This window comes from Ostrea edulis, chromosome 1, assembly GCF_947568905.1.
Source record: "Ostrea edulis chromosome 1, xbOstEdul1.1, whole genome shotgun sequence".
In the NCBI taxonomy this organism is placed as follows: Eukaryota; Metazoa; Mollusca; class Bivalvia; order Ostreida; family Ostreidae; genus Ostrea; species Ostrea edulis.
In genome coordinates this window covers 51,280,255-51,300,067 of record NC_079164.1, presented here as the reverse complement: position 1 = coordinate 51,300,067, position 19,813 = coordinate 51,280,255, and the positions used below count along the sequence as shown (strand labels likewise).

Below are 19,813 nucleotides of genomic sequence, written 5' to 3'. Positions count from 1 at the left end.
CTTAGTTATTAGAAGAGCTACACGCAGAATGTAGATAGATGACGTGTGAGGACGATAGTCACTCTTGCACCATCAACATCGCACCATCGACCTACGAGCTATAGACAATAGCACAGTAAGCATAGTCTCTGATAAATCTGCCCAATCCCAAGCGCTGAATTAATAACAAGAATGAATGCATTTTTTGAAAATTCATCAAAATGTAACTTATACAAATATATAAATGATGGATTTAAGTGACAGTCGTGTTTCACAAAAGCAATTCCAAATACAGATATACAATATATCAGTAAATATCGGATGTCATCACATAGACTAGAGGTTATGTATAATATAGCAGTAAATATCGGATGTCATCACATAGACTAGAGGTTATGTATAATATAGCAGTAAATATCGGATATCATCACATAGACTAGAGGTTATGTATAATATAGCAGTAAATATCGGATGTCATCACATAGACTAGAGGTTATGTACAATATAGCAGTAAATATCGGATGTCATCACATAGACTAGAGGTTATGTACATACTAGCAGTAAATATCGGATGTCATCACATAGACTAGAGGTTATGTACAATATAGCAGCAAATATCGGATGTCATCACATAGACTAGAGGTTATGTACAATATAGCAGTAAATATCGGATGTCATCACATAGACTAGAGGTTATGTACAATATAGCAGTAAATATCGGATGTCATCACATAGACTAGAGGTTATGTACAATGTATCAGTAAATATCGGATGTCATCACATAGACTAGAGGTTATGTACAATATATCGGATGTCATCACATAGACTAGAGGTTATGTACAATATATCAGTAAATATCGGATGTCATCACATACACTAGAGGTTATGTACAATATAGCGGTAAATACCGGACGTCATCACATAGACTAGAGGTTATGTACAATATATCAGTAAATATCGGACGTCATCACATACACTAGAGGTTATGTACAATATATCAGTAAATATCGGACGTCATCACATAGACTAGAGGTTATGTACATACTAGCAGTAAATATCGGATGTCATCACATAGACTAGAGGTTATGTACATACTAGCAGTAAATATCGGATGTCATCACATAGACTAGAGGTTATGTACATACTAGCAGTAAATATCGGATGTCATCACATAGACTAGAGGTTATGTACATACTAGCAGTAAATATCGGATGTCATCACATAGACTAGAGGTTATGTACATACTAGCAGTAAATATCGGATGTCATCACATAGACTAGAGGTTATGTACAATATATCAGTAAATATCGGATGTCATCACATAGACTAGAGGTTATGTACATACTAGCAGTAAATATCGGATGTCATCACATAGACTAGAGGTTATGTATAATATAGCAGTAAATATCGGATGTCATCACATAGACTAGAGGTTATGTATAATATAGCAGTAAATATCGGATATCATCACATAGACTAGAGGTTATGTATAATATAGCAGTAAATATCGGATGTCATCACATACACTAGAGGTTATGTACATACTAGCAGTAAATATCGGATGTCATCACATAGACTAGAGGTTATGTACAATATAGCAGTAAATATCGGATGTCATCACATAGACTAGAGGTTATGTACAATATAGCAGTAAATATCGGATGTCATCACATAGACTAGAGGTTATGTACAATATAGCAGTAAATATCGGATGTCATCACATAGACTAGAGGTTATGTACAATATAGCAGTAAATATCGGATGTCATCACATAGACTAGAGGTTATGTACAATGTATCAGTAAATATCGGATGTCATCACATAGACTAGAGGTTATGTACAATATATCGGATGTCATCACATAGACTAGAGGTTATGTACAATATATCAGTAAATATCGGATGTCATCACATACACTAGAGGTTATGTACAATATAGCGGTAAATACCGGACGTCATCACATAGACTAGAGGTTATGTACAATATAGCAGTAAATATCGGATGTCATCACATACACTAGAGGTTATGTACAATATAGCAGTAAATATCGGATGTCATCACATAGACTAGAGGTTATGTACAATATAGCAGTAAATATCGGATGTCATCACATAGACTAGAGGTTATGTACAATATAGCGGTAAATATCGGATGTCATCATATAGACTAGAGGTTATGTACATACTAGCAGTAAATATCGGATGTCATCACATACACTAGAGGTTATGTATATACTAGCAGTAAATATCGGATGTCATCACATAGACTAGAGGTTATGTATAATATAGCAGTAAATATCGGATGTCATCACATAGACTAGAGGTTATGTACATACTAGCAGTAAATATCGGATGTCATCACATAGACTAGAGGTTATGTACAATATAGCGGTAAATACCGGATGTCATCACATAGACTAGAGGTTATGTACATACTAGCAGTACATATCGGATGTCATCACATAGACTAGAGGTTATGTACATACTAGCAGTACATATCGGATGTCATCACATAGACTAGAGGTTATGTACATACTAGCAGTAAATATCGGATGTCATCATATAGACTAGAGGTTATGTACATACTAGCAGTAAATATCGGATGTCATCACATACACTAGAGGTTATGTACATACTAGCAGTAAACATCGGATGTCATCACATAGACTAGAGGTTATGTACAATATAGCGGTAAATACCGGATGTCATCACATAGACTAGAGGTTATGTACAATATGTCAGTAAACATCGGATGTCATCACATAGACTAGAGGTTATGTACAATATATCGGTAAATATCGGATGTCATCACATACACTAGAGGTTATGTACATACTAGCAGTAAATATCGGATGTCATCACATAGACTAGAGGTTATGTACAATATAACGGTAAATATCGGATGTCATCACATAGACTAGAGGTTATGTACATACTAGCAGTAAATATCGGATGTCATCACATACACTAGAGGTTATGTACATACTAGCAGTAAATATTGGATGTCATCACGTAGACTAGAGGTTATGTACATACTAGCAGTAAATATCGGTTGTCATCACATAGACTAGAGGTTATGTACAATATATCAGTAAATATCGGATGTCATCACATAGACTAGAGGTTATGTACAATATAGCAGTAAATATCGGATGTTATCACAGAGACTAGAAGTTATGTACAGTATATCAGTAAACATCGGATGTCATCACATAGACTAGAGGTTATGTACATACTAGCAGTAAATATCGGATGTCATCACATAGACTAGAGGCTATGTACATACTAGCAGTAAATATCGGATGTCATCACATAGACTAGAGGTTATGTACAATATAGCAGTAATTATCACGCCTCAGACAAAATTGTTGAAATCTGATTGGTCAGATCTTGGTCACATGACGCCGTGAAAAAAACCGTATCATGCGAGTAAAATCCGTATTGGGCGAGTAATTTTATTTATCGTCGGGTTCGACTTGCAGCCGTTTCAAAAGGAAAGACATTTGACTAAGTTGGATGATATAGACTCCCACATATACAGTTAGAGGTCTTCGACGTGATAAATTCGTTACACAGTCAGTTAGTGACCTGATACGGAAAAATACATGGTGTGAAAAGAAAACCCGTATCGGGCTCGGCTTCGCCTCGCCCGATACGGGTTTTCTTTTCACACCATGTATTTTTCCGTATCAGGTCACTAACTAACTGTGTAACTAATAATATCGGATGTCATCACATAGACTAGAGGTTATGTACATACTAGCAGTAAATATCGGATGTCATCACATAGACTAGAGGTTATGTACAAAAAAGCGGTAAATACCGGATGTCATCACATAGACTAGAGGTTAAAGTACCAATCCATCAATTATTATCATTTTGACACGATGTGTCGTAGTTATTTGCCGTATTTTGATTTTCGTTTTGTTTAAAACATATCATTTAAGTATTTTTACTCAGAACTCCGAAGGCATTTGGCAGCAAAGTATGATCACAAAGAAAAGCAAGAAAACTTATTGACGGTGACGATTTTGCCTTGCACCATTTCCAATATTACTCCGAATACCACTGTAACCATCGTCGCAAGCCACGACTGAAATGCAGTTTTCCTTTTCAAAAGGGAGAGGAACGTACATTTCAGCCGTGGCTTGTGACGAGTCGTGCAAGTATAAAACATCCAGGTATGCTGACAGCCAATGATATCTGAAACGAGAAATATAATATGATCGAAAAAGAAGCGTGATTTGGATGGGTATTTTTCTCCGCTCTAGTTTTTTTTTTTACCGACCTTTTCGAATGGAAAAGGAAAGTAACGCTGCGGTAAATTTAGAATGTTATTAAAGTCCGGCGTTATATAATGAGACTTCCCCCGAAAGACTGGCTATATAGTGAGACTTTCTCCCGGAACTCGGGCTATGTAGTGAGCCTTCTCCCGGGGAAGTCTCACCATATAGCCAATCTTCCCCCTTTATAATTCATAATTAATAACTTGATACATTGTCAGAATGGATACTGACAAACAAGTTGATGGTACAGGGGTTTCAACAGTCTTGATTGAAGTCAGCATTTCGCAAATTCTATGGTCGTTATAACGATCTAGTTCGTCAATACAACCTATCATGGGGTCAAATGCTGTCTAACGTGTTTCATACCGATTGTTAGGCCGTTCTTGGTACACTGATTTTGACTACGGATAACTCCGTTTACCTGATCAGGATATAGGATTCACGGCGGGTGTGACCGGTCCACAGGTGATGCTTACTCCTCCTAGACACCTGATCCAACCTCTGGTGTGTCCAGGGGTCCGTGTTTGCCCAACTATATATTTTGTATTGCTTATAGGAGTTATGAGATTGATCACTGTTCGTTATCTTCACCTTTCATCAAAAGTATAAGAGGAATATTACAATCCCGCATTAGGCATATGAAAGAAAAGTACGTACCATCTATCCTTCTGTGTTTAGTAAACCAGAAGTGATAAAAGAATTAGATAGGTTGCATGAGGAATATGTTTTGGTTCCAGCTGACAAAGCTTGTAACAACATTGTCTTTGTAAGGCTCATCGTTACAACTGTATTTGAAACGAACTTGGCATTACTTCCACTTTTGGTAATCGTACCTGTACTCCAACTGCCCTTTCAAAAGACGAAGTTCTTCAAAACCATGCTTCAGTTTTAGACACATTTAATATCCCAGTCAATGGGTCTGATGAATATGAGTTACCGTACCTATATTGGATTCCTAAACTTTATTTTAAAAAAAACTTACAAACAAAGATACATTGCTGGATCCAGTAAATGTTCTACCAAGCCCCTATCTTTGTTCTTCGCCAAAATATTAACAGCTCTGAAGGAGAATCAAACACAACTAGGTTACATAACAAACGTACTGTGCGACTACATATGCCAGAAGTGGTGTAAATCAAATGTGGATTCTAAAAAATTCTAAAGAACTTTTAGTTAACTTGAAATCACAAAACTTTTCTCAAATCAACAACACCAAAACGTAGGACTTTTCAACTATTTACACAACCATTCCTCACGATAAATAAAAGACTAGACTTTTTGACATCATAGACAGTTGCTTCTTCAACAAAAATAGAAAACGCAAATATTCCTATCTAGTAATCAGTCATCTAAAAAATTACTTTGTTAAACGCCACTCTGATTCCACGCACAGGTACTCTGAAGTTAAATAAAAAATATGCTGTAGTTCCTCATTGACAATATCTTCGTGGTCTTTGGTGATCAGGTCTTCCAACAGTCTGTTGGAATCCCCATTGACACGAATTGTGCTCCTTTGTTAGCTATTTTTATATTCCTATGAAGCAGAATTTATTCAAAAACTTCTACGTGAGAAGAAAAAATCTCTTACTGTGGCCTTCAATTCAAAATTTAGATTTATCGACGATGTATTATCTATTATCAACAATAATTTTCATTTATATGTCGATTGAATACATCCCAGCGAACTCAAATTAAAAAACACCACAGAGTCGCCCACTTTTCCTTCATACTTAGATATTTTATTGAAAGTAGACATTAACGGCAAACTAACAACTCAACTTTATGACAAACGGGATTATTTCAACTTCTCCATCGTCAACTTCATGCCAATTGTTAGGGCGTTCTTGGCACACTGATTTTGACTACGGATAACTCTGTTTACCTGATCAAGATATAGAGCTCACGGTGGGTGTGACCGGTGGACAGGGGATGCTTACTCCTCCTAGGCACCTGATCCCACCTCTGGTGTGTGCAGTGGTCCGTGTTTGCCAAACTCATTATTTTGTATTGCTTATAAGAGCTAATGAGATTTATCACTGTTCGTTGTCGTCGCCTTTCATACAGGAGTCCTACCACGAAGTTTCTGACACGACTTTGTACCAAATTGATGTACAATGTGTTTAGTACGTCTGACTAACGGCCCCGTTCAACGATTAACGAGGCGAGGAACTAAAGCCGGACGAAGATTAATCCGTAGAATACCGACTGTTATTGAATTGCATGACAATTTTTACCATCATAGTCAAAATGGGATTGACTTTCAAAATATTGTCGCTATTCAATGCAACGATATGCTTCCAAAATATAATACTAATATTCCAACGATAATAACATATCGCACTGTAGATCATCGATCTCGTGTTTGTACAAAGAAACTGTCAAACAACTTTTAAAAGTATACCTATAATACAATAGGAAAAGAAAAACAATGCTCTGAAATTAAATACGCTGAATTGCAAATCTGTCGAAAACAAGGTGTTAGCAGTCTCCGATCTCATAATCTCAAATGATATTGACTTGATTGCCCTAACAGAAATCTGGTCAGGAACCGACACTGATAAAGTTGTTCTTGTTCCTGAAGGTTATCATATTTATCACATACCGAGAAAACATCGAGGTGGAGGCACAGCTCTGATTCACAACAAGATTCTATGTGTAAGATCCCTGGCATCTGAGTTGAAATGTACACAGTTCGAACATCTGGAAATCATCATTTCCTCGCACAACTCAATATGGTGTATCTGCACTGTACATGTATATCGTCCACCTCCGTCAAAATCAAATAAACTCAAAGTACCTGCATTTTTTATGAATGGTCACAATACTTTAAAAGTCATCATGCTTTAGCACCAAAAGAGCTTGTGATTACAGGAGATTTCAACTTTCATTTGGACATTCAAAACCACCAACACTCTCAAAAATTTCTACAATCATTGCCTGAACATGATATTTGAAGATATGATGAGGATTGATATTTGTGAATTTGCGAAGGACATAAAGGAGTCAGTCACATCGAGTTCAGACTTGGTTAACAAACCAACTCATGTCCATGGACATATTCTTGATGTGGTAGTTACCAGAGGAAATAGCCGTGTTCTGCAAACACCAGCTGTGGACGATCATTTTATGTGTGACTCTAGGGGATTGTCATCTGGCGATCACAAAGGCGATAACTTCTTTGATTCACTTATGTAAACCACCGAAACAGCGCAAAACAGTGAGTTTTAGAAAATTCCGAAAGAGTGATATTTGTGAATTTGCGAAGGACATTAAGGAGTCAGTCACACCGAGTTCAGATAATCTTAGTCTTAAAGATCTAGTTGATTTGTATTATGAGGGCATTCGGTTGACTGTACAAAACATGCACCAATGCAAACCAAAACATTTACTATACGACCAAACACGCAATGGTATAACGAGGAGCTACATTCCGCTAAAAGGGAGAAACGTAAAGCCGAAAGGGTTTGGAGACGAACCAATTTAGAAATACATCAATCTCTACCCAGAGTTATCGTTCCCGCTACGCTCCACCTGTAGCGCAGCGTAATACGCCCTCTGGTGAGAGATTGGAAATACATCGTCACATTTACAAGGGAAAGTGTCTTCAAAACAGTAAACTGCTTTTCAAAAGTAAAGAAGAATATTATTCAATAGGCATATTGGAATGCGGAAACGATAGAATAAGTTGTTCAAATGTATAAACAAGCTCCTTGGTAATAACAACGAAGTTATTTTACCAGTGGCTGATAGTAACCGATCTTTGTCGAATGATTTTGGAAATTATTTTCTTGGTAAAATTCAAACTATCAACCTCAATACGATACGACTGGAAATTCCCCATATGTCTTATCAGCTGATGTAAAATTTACTGGTTAATTGAATTTTCTCCGATATCTCCTGATGAAGCTTTTGATGAGTTCGCCTTCCAAGAGCTGCGAAATTGATCCTATACCAACATACCTATTAAAACAATGTATAGAAAGCTTCATTCCGATAGGAACAGCTTTAGTCAACAAATCTCTTAGTGATTCGTCTGTTCCAAAATCTTCAAATAGGCAACTATCCGACCACTCTTAAAGAAACCTGAATTAGAAAAGGAAAACCTGAAGAACTATCGCCCGGTTTCAAATCTCTCTTTTGTGTTGAAAATTATTGAAAAATTAGTTTCGGCGAGAACTGATCAGTAGCTAAACACACACAACTTAATGGATAGTAAGCAGTCGGCGTACCGGTCTGGTCACTCAACCGAGACTGCTTTATTGAAGGTGCATCACGACGTAGTTGCAGATTTGGCTAATAATTGTTGTTGTATTCTTGTGATGTTGGATCTCTCGGCCGCATTTGATGTTATTAACCATCAGATTCCTTTTCAACGAATTGACTATACCGTACTAGCTTTATCTTGGATCAGATCGTATCTGAGTGGTAGACGTCAGTGTATGGCCATCGGTTCTGAATTATCCGGACACCTACACCCCCCCCCCCCAAATAAAGATTGGCGTCCCGCAAAGTTCCGTTCTTGGGCCTCGACTTTACTGTCTTTTTAGTAAACCCATTGGTCATATATATGTGATATTCACAATACAGATTATCATTGCTCCGCTGATGACAGTCAGATTTATATCGGGGTTGAACCACGTGACAGCTGGGATGATATTTCAGAACGACTTGTTATCTGAGAGAGACACTAAATCACTATATGTTTGATTCTATGATATCCTACGACTGCTTTAAGTGAATATTTGTAATTATTGGGAAATATAGACCGAAGAGACGAAAGAAAAGTACAGGCAGCACCGACCAGAGCAGTGCCCACGAAGAGTCATCAGAGCCACCAGTTCTTAGTTGAATAATAAGCGAGGCGAACAATGTGCTACATTGTATATGAAAATCCACCTGTGTCTCAGTCAATACACAATCCTACTTCATCACAAGAAACTGAGTCAACAAACAATTCGAAAGTAAACAGAAAACTTGATTACATCTTAAAGAAGTTGGACAAATTAGACCAGATTGTGGAAGTTATAAACCGATTGGATGTAAGAGTTTCACAAATGGAGAGAAAATCAAAACAGTTGATGGGAAAACAGTTGAATTTGAAAAATCTGTTGAATCTGTATCTTAAAAAACCTTGACGAATTTTGACTACAAATGCAGTGAAATGTCTGTACGGCTGAGCCAGGAGTAGAAATGCGAAATACAAGCTGTCCGTAAAGATTTTTGTAGCATATTGAAAGAAAACAGTGAGAATAGTAACATAAGCAGAGACATTACTAGTTTAAAAGAGTCATCAGTGTTGGATTTAAAATGCAGATCTATGAAAAATAACTTGGTATTCACTGGACTTGGTGGGGAGTCAAACAATGAATAGAGAGCAATATAGAGTTTGGGAATGTTCACCGTTTTGGATGCTTTGCAAGTGGGAAAGATATTAGTGGCACGGTTCCTCTATAATGGAGGTTTGGTGAACGTAAAGAAAAGTGCTTACAAACTGAAAGGAAAACCTTATAGAGTGCATGAAAAATATCTGAGGTAGAAGATAGACGACGCAATTTGTACCCCCATTCCGAAGCAATTTAAACAATCAGGACACAGGACTAAGATGGTCAGGGATCGGCTATAGTTCTACTGGGGGAGGAAAAATGTGGCAATGGACGACGCACCCACTGTACAGTTAGTTATGATGATGATTTATTCTAGGAAAACATTGTACAAAAGGTATAGAGAAATGCAAATACTGCAGTATACAATACACAAAGTCAGTATCCAGAGTAGAACAAAAGAGAAAAGGAAAAAAGGAAGAAAGAAAAAACAGAACACATACATACACACACATATACATACACCTATGCATATACCGTACATAAAGAACATGTACATGATGCAATGTACATATTCTGGAGGACTAGCGCATAAAAGTTAATTAATCAAAGTGTTGATATAAGTGTATTTGATAATATTAATATTTGTTCTGTTTTCCAAATTAATAAAACGATTTCTGTACAAACATAAGTGTGGACAAACTAAAATATAATGAAACTCATCACTTAAGTCATTTTTGTCACAAAAAATGCATTTTCTTTCATTTCTTTGAATTTCGTCTTGGTACGTTGATTTTTCACTTGGTTATGACCCTTGGACTTCGAAAAATAGCAGGAATTATGTTTTCCGGACTTTTTTTTTTAGTTGTTCTTGCAGATATTCATTTGATATTTGGTACATTGCTTTGCCATAATAAGTTACAGATCAAGATGGAATTTCATCTTGGTCCGTTGATTTTTCATTAAGTTATGGCCCTTGGACTTAGAAAAATAGCATAAATTGTTAGTTTACATCCAAGTTTCTTATCTCTGTAGATAAGAGTACTACACTCATTAAAACTTCTAGCATAGTAATACAACAATATAGCTAAATTATTCATGATCATCTACATGTCACAGTTTATTGACTTGGTTAAAGACCTAAACCTAATTATAAATTGGCATTTTTTTGGTCTAGTCTCTACTCGATTAGTAGTTGATTTTCAACCATTCCTATCCTGGTTCCCCAATTTTCCCTTTTACCATAACCTACATAATGAACTTTGAATATTGTTGTGGTACAGTAACTTTTGCAACCGGTAGGAAACTATGTATTGCCATGAAATACTCTCAGAATGCTTGTTTTTTCTTATCAGGGTATGAAAAATTTGTTTTCTCTTGAAAGGTTAGAAGTGGTGGAATTGTTATTTTTTACAAGAACTCTGTAAATAACAAAATTAGTATTGCTGAAAATATTTTAGAAAGTATTATTTGGATGAAAATAGTCACGGGTAATCCGGATGATGAGTTATATATAGCTTTCTGTTATTTGCCCCCAGAAAATAGCGTATTCTGTTATAAGACTGATGTTGATATTTTTCAGCTACTAGAAGATTCTATTTGTAAGTACAAAAATGATGGCACTGTATATATAACTGGGGATTTCAATGCTAGAACTGGAGAAAATGATGACTTTATTCAGAGTGATAATTCATCAATTTAATTGATGAGAGCAATAATTGATTTCATACGCACATTAATTCAATTATTGCGTGCAATAATGTATTAATAATGATGTTAAGGTATTTTCAATTATTTGAGTTTGTTAATAAGATGCCATCGTCAGTATTCCGGCGGAAAAACAAAATCCAGACCAAGCACGTAGGTGGGAAGCCTTACTATTTATAGTTTGGGGGGAAGTCTCATTATATAACCAGACTTCCCCTGGGGGAAGTTTCACTATATTGCAAGTCTTTCGGGGGGAAGTCTCACTATGGGGGGAATTCTCACTATATAACACCGGAACAGATTTCCGGATTATACAACGCCTGGCATTCATGCCTGAATTAACAACATGGTCTGCCTTGGATTAAACAACACATACAATCATCATGAAATAACACTCCTTTACTTCATATTACCCATAAAAGAGGGGGGAGGCTTAGAGAACGACACATATTTACAGACAAGCTGAAATATGTTCAAATATTTGCAGTATATCTTTGATCTGCATTACATATTTATTAAAGTCCATATCATATGTGACGTAGTATATACTATATTTTTCTATTTTGTACTTATCATGTTATATTGTCTCAAAACGTTAGCCAGAATATTACTGTATATATTATATCATATTTATCCCATTTCGGAACTGTTCTGTGTGAAATTCCAGTTTGCTAGTATCATATATGATATATATTTGTAATCATTTACAATAATCAATAAATTCAAATATGTACACCTCTCATTAACATGTAAGCCTATTGACTTGTTTCCCGATCCCCCCCCCCCCTCCCCGCCCATTTTTTTCTTTTATAATCTTGAATGTTTTCACATGCAGCTGAATATTGTTTACAGCTTACATTGTTTAAACTCACATTCGGTTGAGTTAAGGATCAGTGTTTATGACTATAGTTTAAAAAGTACGCTGGGCATAAAACTTCATAACACGCTAATTAACACGTGTTATTTGTATGTCCACCGCCACGTTGTAATGATAACGCAGCTTAAAAATACAATCATACAATGTTCAATACACGTAGTGCATAATGACATTAATCTACAAGGATCTCAGCAGTAGGTCACCTGACAACGTCGCATAAACAGAACTGCATAGAAGCTGTCAAAGCAGTTACGATTCGATGATATGAAAAGGAGGCGGCATTGTAATTTTATGAAAATGATTTTTGAATCTGTACAAAATAATTATATGATACTTGGACGTTGTAGGTCTTTAAGAGAAGACTTTAGAATGTAATTTGTACGTCCACCGCCACGTTGTAATGATAACGCAGCTTAAAAACACAATCAATTGTTTGAATTTGTAGTATGAATAATATATATTAAAAACATATAGAGATGATTATACAGTTTTTTAAATAATCGAATCGCATCGGGTTATAGTACAAATATTCGTTCCAGTGATTTATAGTTTTAAAAATGTGACGTATTTTAAGTGATTATTATTATTCAAATAACAAAACACGCGCGTGCATGCCAGCCACGCGACGGGATGCTTCGTGTCAACGTTTGATCTATCAAAGAGATCAATTAAAATGGAAAACAATTACCAAAATCAACACTGTGAATGGTGGCCAGTCACCCCTCCCCCAATCCACAATGTGAATGTGAATGGTGCTCAGTCAACAGGATTAAAGGTTTAGCATAGTCGCAGTCCGATATATTTCTGATGAAACAGACCTGACCTGTGTAAAGCAGTCCAGTGACCAACAGAAGATGAAGACGATTTCTGAGGCACCAAGGTCTCCCTCTTCTCTATCGGGTGCAGCGTTTGCAGAACGGTGTGCTGTTGAATCGGTTAGTATTTTTTACCGAAAGATTTTTTTTTACCTGGCATGGTAGTTAATATTTTGCTCTGTGAGGATTGTTTTGACGCCGTAATACCTATTCATAAAATATGAATTAAAACGCTATTTTGAATAAATTACTTTGTTGAACGTGTAGTCAGACTACATTTGTCATTTGTATCTGCCATGTCTGAAACAGAGAACATCTAGAGTAAGAAATATAAAATAAACTATTTATTTGAAAAATATTCATTTTGTTAAGATAAAACATGGTTGACTTACAGAGTAAGTGTCAGATTTGTGAGGGTTGTCAGGAACCAATTCTGGATAGATATTTCCTTCTTGTCAATGACGCGTGTTGGCACATAGACTGTCTCCGGTGTTGTGTCTGCTGCGCTTCTCTTGAGCAGAAGGAAACCTGTTTCATCAAAGGTGACAAGATTTACTGCAGACAGGATTATGCCAGGTACAGTGTATGTTTAATGAGTGTTAGTTGAAACTGTAGAAGTATTATGAAATGTTTGTTCATTTTATTTCATCATTGCCTGCCATGAATATGGTCGGGGCATGTATAGTGTTTGTCATGTCCGTCTTCCGTCCGTCCGTATGTCCTTCCGTCACACTTTGCGTTTAACTCATTTTCAAAGAAATTGTTCAAGACATTTTTATCAAACCTTATATGCTGACACATATTGATGACATCTTTTCAACTGCATTAGTATTTTTGTCCTTGACATTTCCTTTGACCTTTGACCTCACTTTTCCCTGTTTGGTCTTGAGCTCAGTTTCTAAGCAAATATTGACAATGATTGATTGATTGTATCTTGCTTAACGTCTCACTCGAGACTTTTTCACTCATACGTAGACGTCACCAAGACCGGTGAAGGGCTTCAAATTTAGGCCTATGCTCGGCGCTTACGGCCATTGAGCAGTGAGGGTTTTTTTAGCGTGCCACACCTACTGTGACACGGGTCATCCGTTTTTAAGGTCATCTCCGAGGACCCGTGACATTCACACCTGATGCCGAGCGTTTGGCGATGGAACTGTCACTACCTATTTTAACGACTTAGGTCTGTCGCGGCCGGGATTCAAACCCCGGCCGGAACAGACCTTAGTATTGACAATATTTTTATTAAAATTCCTACACTTATACATATTAGTGGAGCTATTCCACTGTGGCATTATTTTGTTTACCTTCACCTTCCCCGTGACCTTGACCTCACCATTCCCTATTTGGTGTTTAGCTCAGTTTTAAAGCAATTAATGAAAAATTGTTTTGCCCTTTTCTGAAAAGGTTCGGGGCATATAGTGTTTGTCATGTAGTTTGTGATATCTATGATCTGCATTTCATGTATAAATTGGTGGTTTTTTTTGGTTGTTAGAAGTAATTTTGAATAATGATAACCTTCCTATTTATTGCTAGGCAACATTTAACCAATGCAAATTGCTGTCTTCATAGCATTTTTTTTTTTTAAAGAATTGGTAAATTTTATGAATAATATTCACAGTGAAATGAATGAGTGATACAAAAAGTCAAAAAGTTTAAAGATTTAAAAAATGAAAATGGGGACATTCTTTTTAATTAGATCACCTCACTCTGCAATAGAAATAATGGATTAGATTGAGGAGGGAGAGTGTTTGAAAGATTTTCTTTTTTATGTGTGACTTGTAAACAACTGAGATTTAAAACTGTAATAAAGCTTTTAGAGCAAATAGCAATAGAAAAGAGTGTTTCAAAGGTTCTCTTTATTTTGTACACATTATGATATGACTTGAACACAGCACATATTTACCTGTATAAAAAACGAGCACCACACCTGACTAAGTTCACTGAAGGTTTAAACTCTGGTACTAACTCCCTATTGAGAAAGCACTGCATTTCTCCTCTAATAAGGTTGATAAAGTGAAGGAAGTGTGCAGCAACTTTCTCTCTCCATTGAAAAGCTGTATATATAACCCTTTTTTTTTTTTTTTTTACATGGAGCTACTTCCCCTCAATCGCCCCCTATGGTCATTCTCAATCTGCATCATTTTCTTTTTTTTTTATTTGGGGGGGGGGGGTCCGTTTCGTAATTATTTTTCCACAAAATGGAAAAATTCAACCCATTTTCCATCGTGAATGAATGGGGCAGAATATCGGGCCATAAGCAGGTACTAATAAATCCCTGGGGTGTTTTTCATATTGCATTACAAATGTCACATTGGGCGGGACATTCATGTCTTATGGACATATTTCTAGTTCTCTTTTTTTAATCATAGTGAATTTGGAATCAAATGCTCTAAATGCAATCGGAGGATACAGGCATCAGACTGGGTGAGGAGAGCCCGGGACAGAGTGTATCACCTCGCCTGTTTTGCATGTGATGCCTGTCAACGCCAGCTTTCAACAGGAGAAGAATTCGCCCTGACTAAGGACCAAATATTGTGTGTACGACATGACATATCTCGTGTAGTGTGTGACGCGGGGGAAGGTATGAACTTTCTACTTGACCTTTTCATTTAAAAAATATTTCAGGGACAGGTCCCCACCTTAGGGTCTTTAGTTAACAATGGGTCACTTTATCGATATATCTTATCTACATTATAACTACTTAATTAGTGCCAAAAAGTAGTCATCAAACTGTTACAAAATTGATAATCTTGGTCTGGAAATCACCGGTTAAGTGTATATACCGTAGAACCGGTTGTGTTGCACCGTTTTCCTCCTGGCAGACTGGTATATGGTGCCAGCGAGCTGTAGTAATCTGGCTATAAAGCCAGACTTTCTCCTGTCAGGACCATATCTTTCTGGGGAAATCTACTAGAATTATAGTAGGTTTTAACAATTTAGTATGTTTCGGGTAAGATTATGGTGAATCATTTCCTGCATTTAATGCTAGATTAGCAAAGGAACTAAATAAAGAGATGTCCAAATTCGTGTGAATGGAGTTCCTACAAAATAAAATACCGCGAATAGCAATACCGTAAATAGCTTCTGTTAAAAAGGTCTAATTATGATAATACCATATAAGGTTCTCTTAAACAAGTCAAATACCACCTAATGTGATTCTGCCAACATTTGACATTGCACTAGATCAGTAATAGAACCACGCTACGTACATTGTATTATAATGCAACTTTTTTTAAGCCAAAAGGGTTTACAGAAAGATAATTAAAATCGCCTGGAAAATTAATTTTTAAAATTCATATCGAGTCCATGCTGTAATTTAACTTTTGTAAAATCTTACAGACATTTTGATATGACACAGAAATATAGAAAAGGCCAGTGCAATAAATCACAATGTAGGTGCAAGTCTTATCCTTTTGTGATGCCATCAAATTTTTTATCAATTTTGTAGTACTTTACCTCTTTTCATAATAACGACTGACTAGATGTAGTCAGCGATAATTGTTGGTTATTTCCATGCCTTTCAATTTTTTACCCCAACGTCTATTTATATATTTTGTGGAAAATAGTTGTAATGGAATTGGTCTCCTATAGCTTATGAACAATGATAACTGAAAACTTGGCGCGGTTTCCGGTTCCTGTGTATAGTGTACCGATTGGGAAACAGTTGCATGCATATACATGTGTATCTACCAGTACCTTTATTGGAACCTACAGTTGATAAAATACATTGTTTTATATATGTTACAGGTAGATTTATAGCCAGTATAATGCGATATTGAAGATGACTAATTTATATTTTAAGTGAGCTGCAAACAAAAGACCAAGCGGGTGCGGTCTTCTTTTACGGAAGAACAGCTTCAAATACTCCAAGCCAACTTTCGTATTGAGAGCAACCCAGACGGCCAAGCTTTAAACAGAATTGCTCTTATGACGGGCATCAGTAGGCGTGTAACACAGGTCTGGTTTCAGAACGCACGTGCCAGGCAAAAGAAGCAACAATTGTGCAGCAACCAGACATCTCAGCTGAGCTCTAGTTGTCGTGAGTCTAAAAAACGCAGATATTATTCAATTTAGACAATATTTTATTCACTAATAAGTGAATGGGATTGGGCAGCAGGCATATCCTAATTCAACCCCCTCCCTACATCAAGGTCACAATGAATCAAACACGTGCATAGGTAGATATAATATATGAATAAGATAAAATGTATAGAAAAAAGAGATAAAGAGATACACACACACATACATGTACACACATATATCTATCTATCTATCTACAGTATCTATCTATCTACAGTATATATATATATATATATATATATATATATATATATATATATATATATATATCTACAGTATCTATCTATCTACAGTATATATATATATATATCTATCTACAGTAAATATATATACAGTGTATATATATACACATCTACAGTATCTATCTATCTATCTATCTACAGATATCTATCTCTCTATCTACAGTATCTATCTATCTATCTATCTATCTATATATATATATATATATATATATGAAAATAACCCTGAAACAAGAGAAGAAGAAAAATAGTAGAAGTAGAAAAAAATTATGATAAAAGGACAAAACATAAACACGCAAAAAGAAAAAAGAAATACCGGTTTGAACATGAATGAATAACAGTAGATTATTTAACATTTTTAAACATGAAAAATAATTATTGAACAAAACGTTTTGTTGCAGCGATATAGGCTTATACTGCTTCAAATATTTTTATATTAATTTTTTGTCCATGATTAGGACTACCATATAACAACAGTTCAGGTGTAGGTTGTTGATTGTAGCAATTTGTAATGTTCGGTATGGCGTGGAGCAATGCATTTCTGCAATGTGTATAATTTGGACAAATAAAAAAGTAATGGTAGGCATTTTAAACTGAATTAATACAATAGTACACATTGGATTATCTGATGAACTGTGATGATATAAATCTGCTTTCAAGTTACTGGCATTGTTTCTTGACAATGTATTATATTATATTGATGGTTTCCAAAATTGAAAAGTTCATTACTTTGTTTTGCAAAAATAAGACTTTTGAAAGATGATATCCCAGAGGCATATTATTATTGTTCCTAGTTATTCTCTCATCAGAGGGCGCGTTACGCAAGCTTCACTTACACCTCTGTCAACACTTGGAATCACGTGACAATATAATCACATATATGATATAAACAGTCATTGTCGTTTCTTTTCCCTTTAAAAGTGCTGACAACAGGTGGTACATTAGGCTCTTTTCATAGCCTACTGGCACTTCGTTAAATACATTACCATTCAGCTGTTCGTCTCTTATCTTACAAGTTTTATCGTATTTTTTACAGCCTTTCTTACTTTTGATTCCATGTTTACATTAAAATCTCAAATCTCCACCACGTGTATGACGTACATTCATACGCATATTACGAAGTAGTTCCAAATTTAGAATCAGGAAACAGCGATTTTAAACAAACAGTAAGCATCAAAATAATTGCACCAAAAGCATTTCATAATATGACTATATCTTTTAAAAGATTTCTGTAAATTGAGCGTTGACAGGGTGTATAGTGCGAGTAGCACAAGGAACTCTGGGTAGAGAATGGCATGAAGTACAACCGCCCAAACTCTTTAGATAAAAATATGTGAAGTTACAAGTTTATGTGTATTTATTGATTTCTTTGTTGCAGTTCATGTTCAATGGTCAAGCGGATCAGAGGGCCAGTTCAGCGACTCTACGTCAGAGTAAAGATTCCCTTGATCGTTCCTTTACAGCAAGAACTGTGTTATTTTGTTAAACTATTTATAAAACTGTGTTACTTTTGTTAAAACTATTTACAATACCTGTTTTTGTATACTGATTATGATTCTTCTTCTGATTTCTTAATTAGAATCTAAAATAAATGATCGGATAACCTGGAATTTGTTACGGATCTGTAGGCACGTATATGAAACGTTTATTCAGTATCTATACTTACCTGCATCGAACATTTTGCTATATGTCACGGACTCCTACTACTATACCTGAATAATTTTTAGAACGAGTTATCTTCCTTTAACCCACTCTTCAATACCCAACATCCGGGTACCTCAGTTTACGTTCGGGCAGCCAATTTGTTTCACGCGGATTTTTCTCTGGTGAAAAATTTACAGGCTTCTTACCTACTACTGTGCATTTATCTTTCACTTACTTGACATAAATCTTGAGCTAGAGTGTTCTGTCGATTTAAGAGCATATTTTGAACCGTATTTGCTTTTATACTCTATTTTAGCTAACATTATCGTTCCTCGTGTCGACCACGCGGTCCAAGCATGGCAGAGGATTCGTATAAGGAATGTAAACGATTTTGCAGGGAGATGTCGTGTATTGATGAGCATGAAGATTGTTATCGACATCGGTCTTGCTCAGAAGCTCTTCCTTGTAAGGTCTTTAAAACTTGGTCTAAAGAGAAACGTGGCGCTGTGGCGCGCATAATAGAAAAACACATGCAGAAAAACAAGAAGCCTGCGACAGTGTCAAGACCTTGTGAGGAAAGAACAGGGGTGACGCAAGTGGACCCTTTTAAAGGTAAGAAAGTTGCCAGGTCCGTGGAGTTTTCGCTGGACACGACCATACCTATTCGTGTTCTAGATGTTGAGCCTACGTTTCCCACTGTTCTGTCCTCAGAACAGATTCCTGTTACTAGCAACGAAGCTGCTATGTCCAGTCATTCCTATGACATCTCGGACAACTGTACGACCGTTCCGTCCTCGGAACATGAGAGCCCTATTACTAGGACAGGTCATTCCTATGATCAAATGAGCCAAAATGTTGCAACTCCA

At 36.1% G+C, this 19,813-nt stretch overlaps 1 protein-coding gene across 1 annotated transcript; it reads left to right on the top strand.

The window, feature by feature from the left end:
* The first annotated feature begins 13,338 nt into the window (after positions 1 to 13,338).
* Positions 13,339 to 18,832, top strand: LOC125664903 (LIM/homeobox protein Awh-like). Its single transcript, XM_048897700.2, has 4 exons — positions 13,339 to 13,560; positions 15,354 to 15,565; positions 16,787 to 17,023; positions 18,682 to 18,832. The coding sequence occupies exons 1-4, from the start codon at positions 13,364 to 13,366 to the stop codon at positions 18,738 to 18,740; spliced, it is 705 nt and encodes a 234-aa protein (XP_048753657.2). The 5' UTR covers positions 13,339 to 13,363; the 3' UTR covers positions 18,741 to 18,832.
* Positions 18,833 to 19,813: the final 981 nt, after the last annotated feature.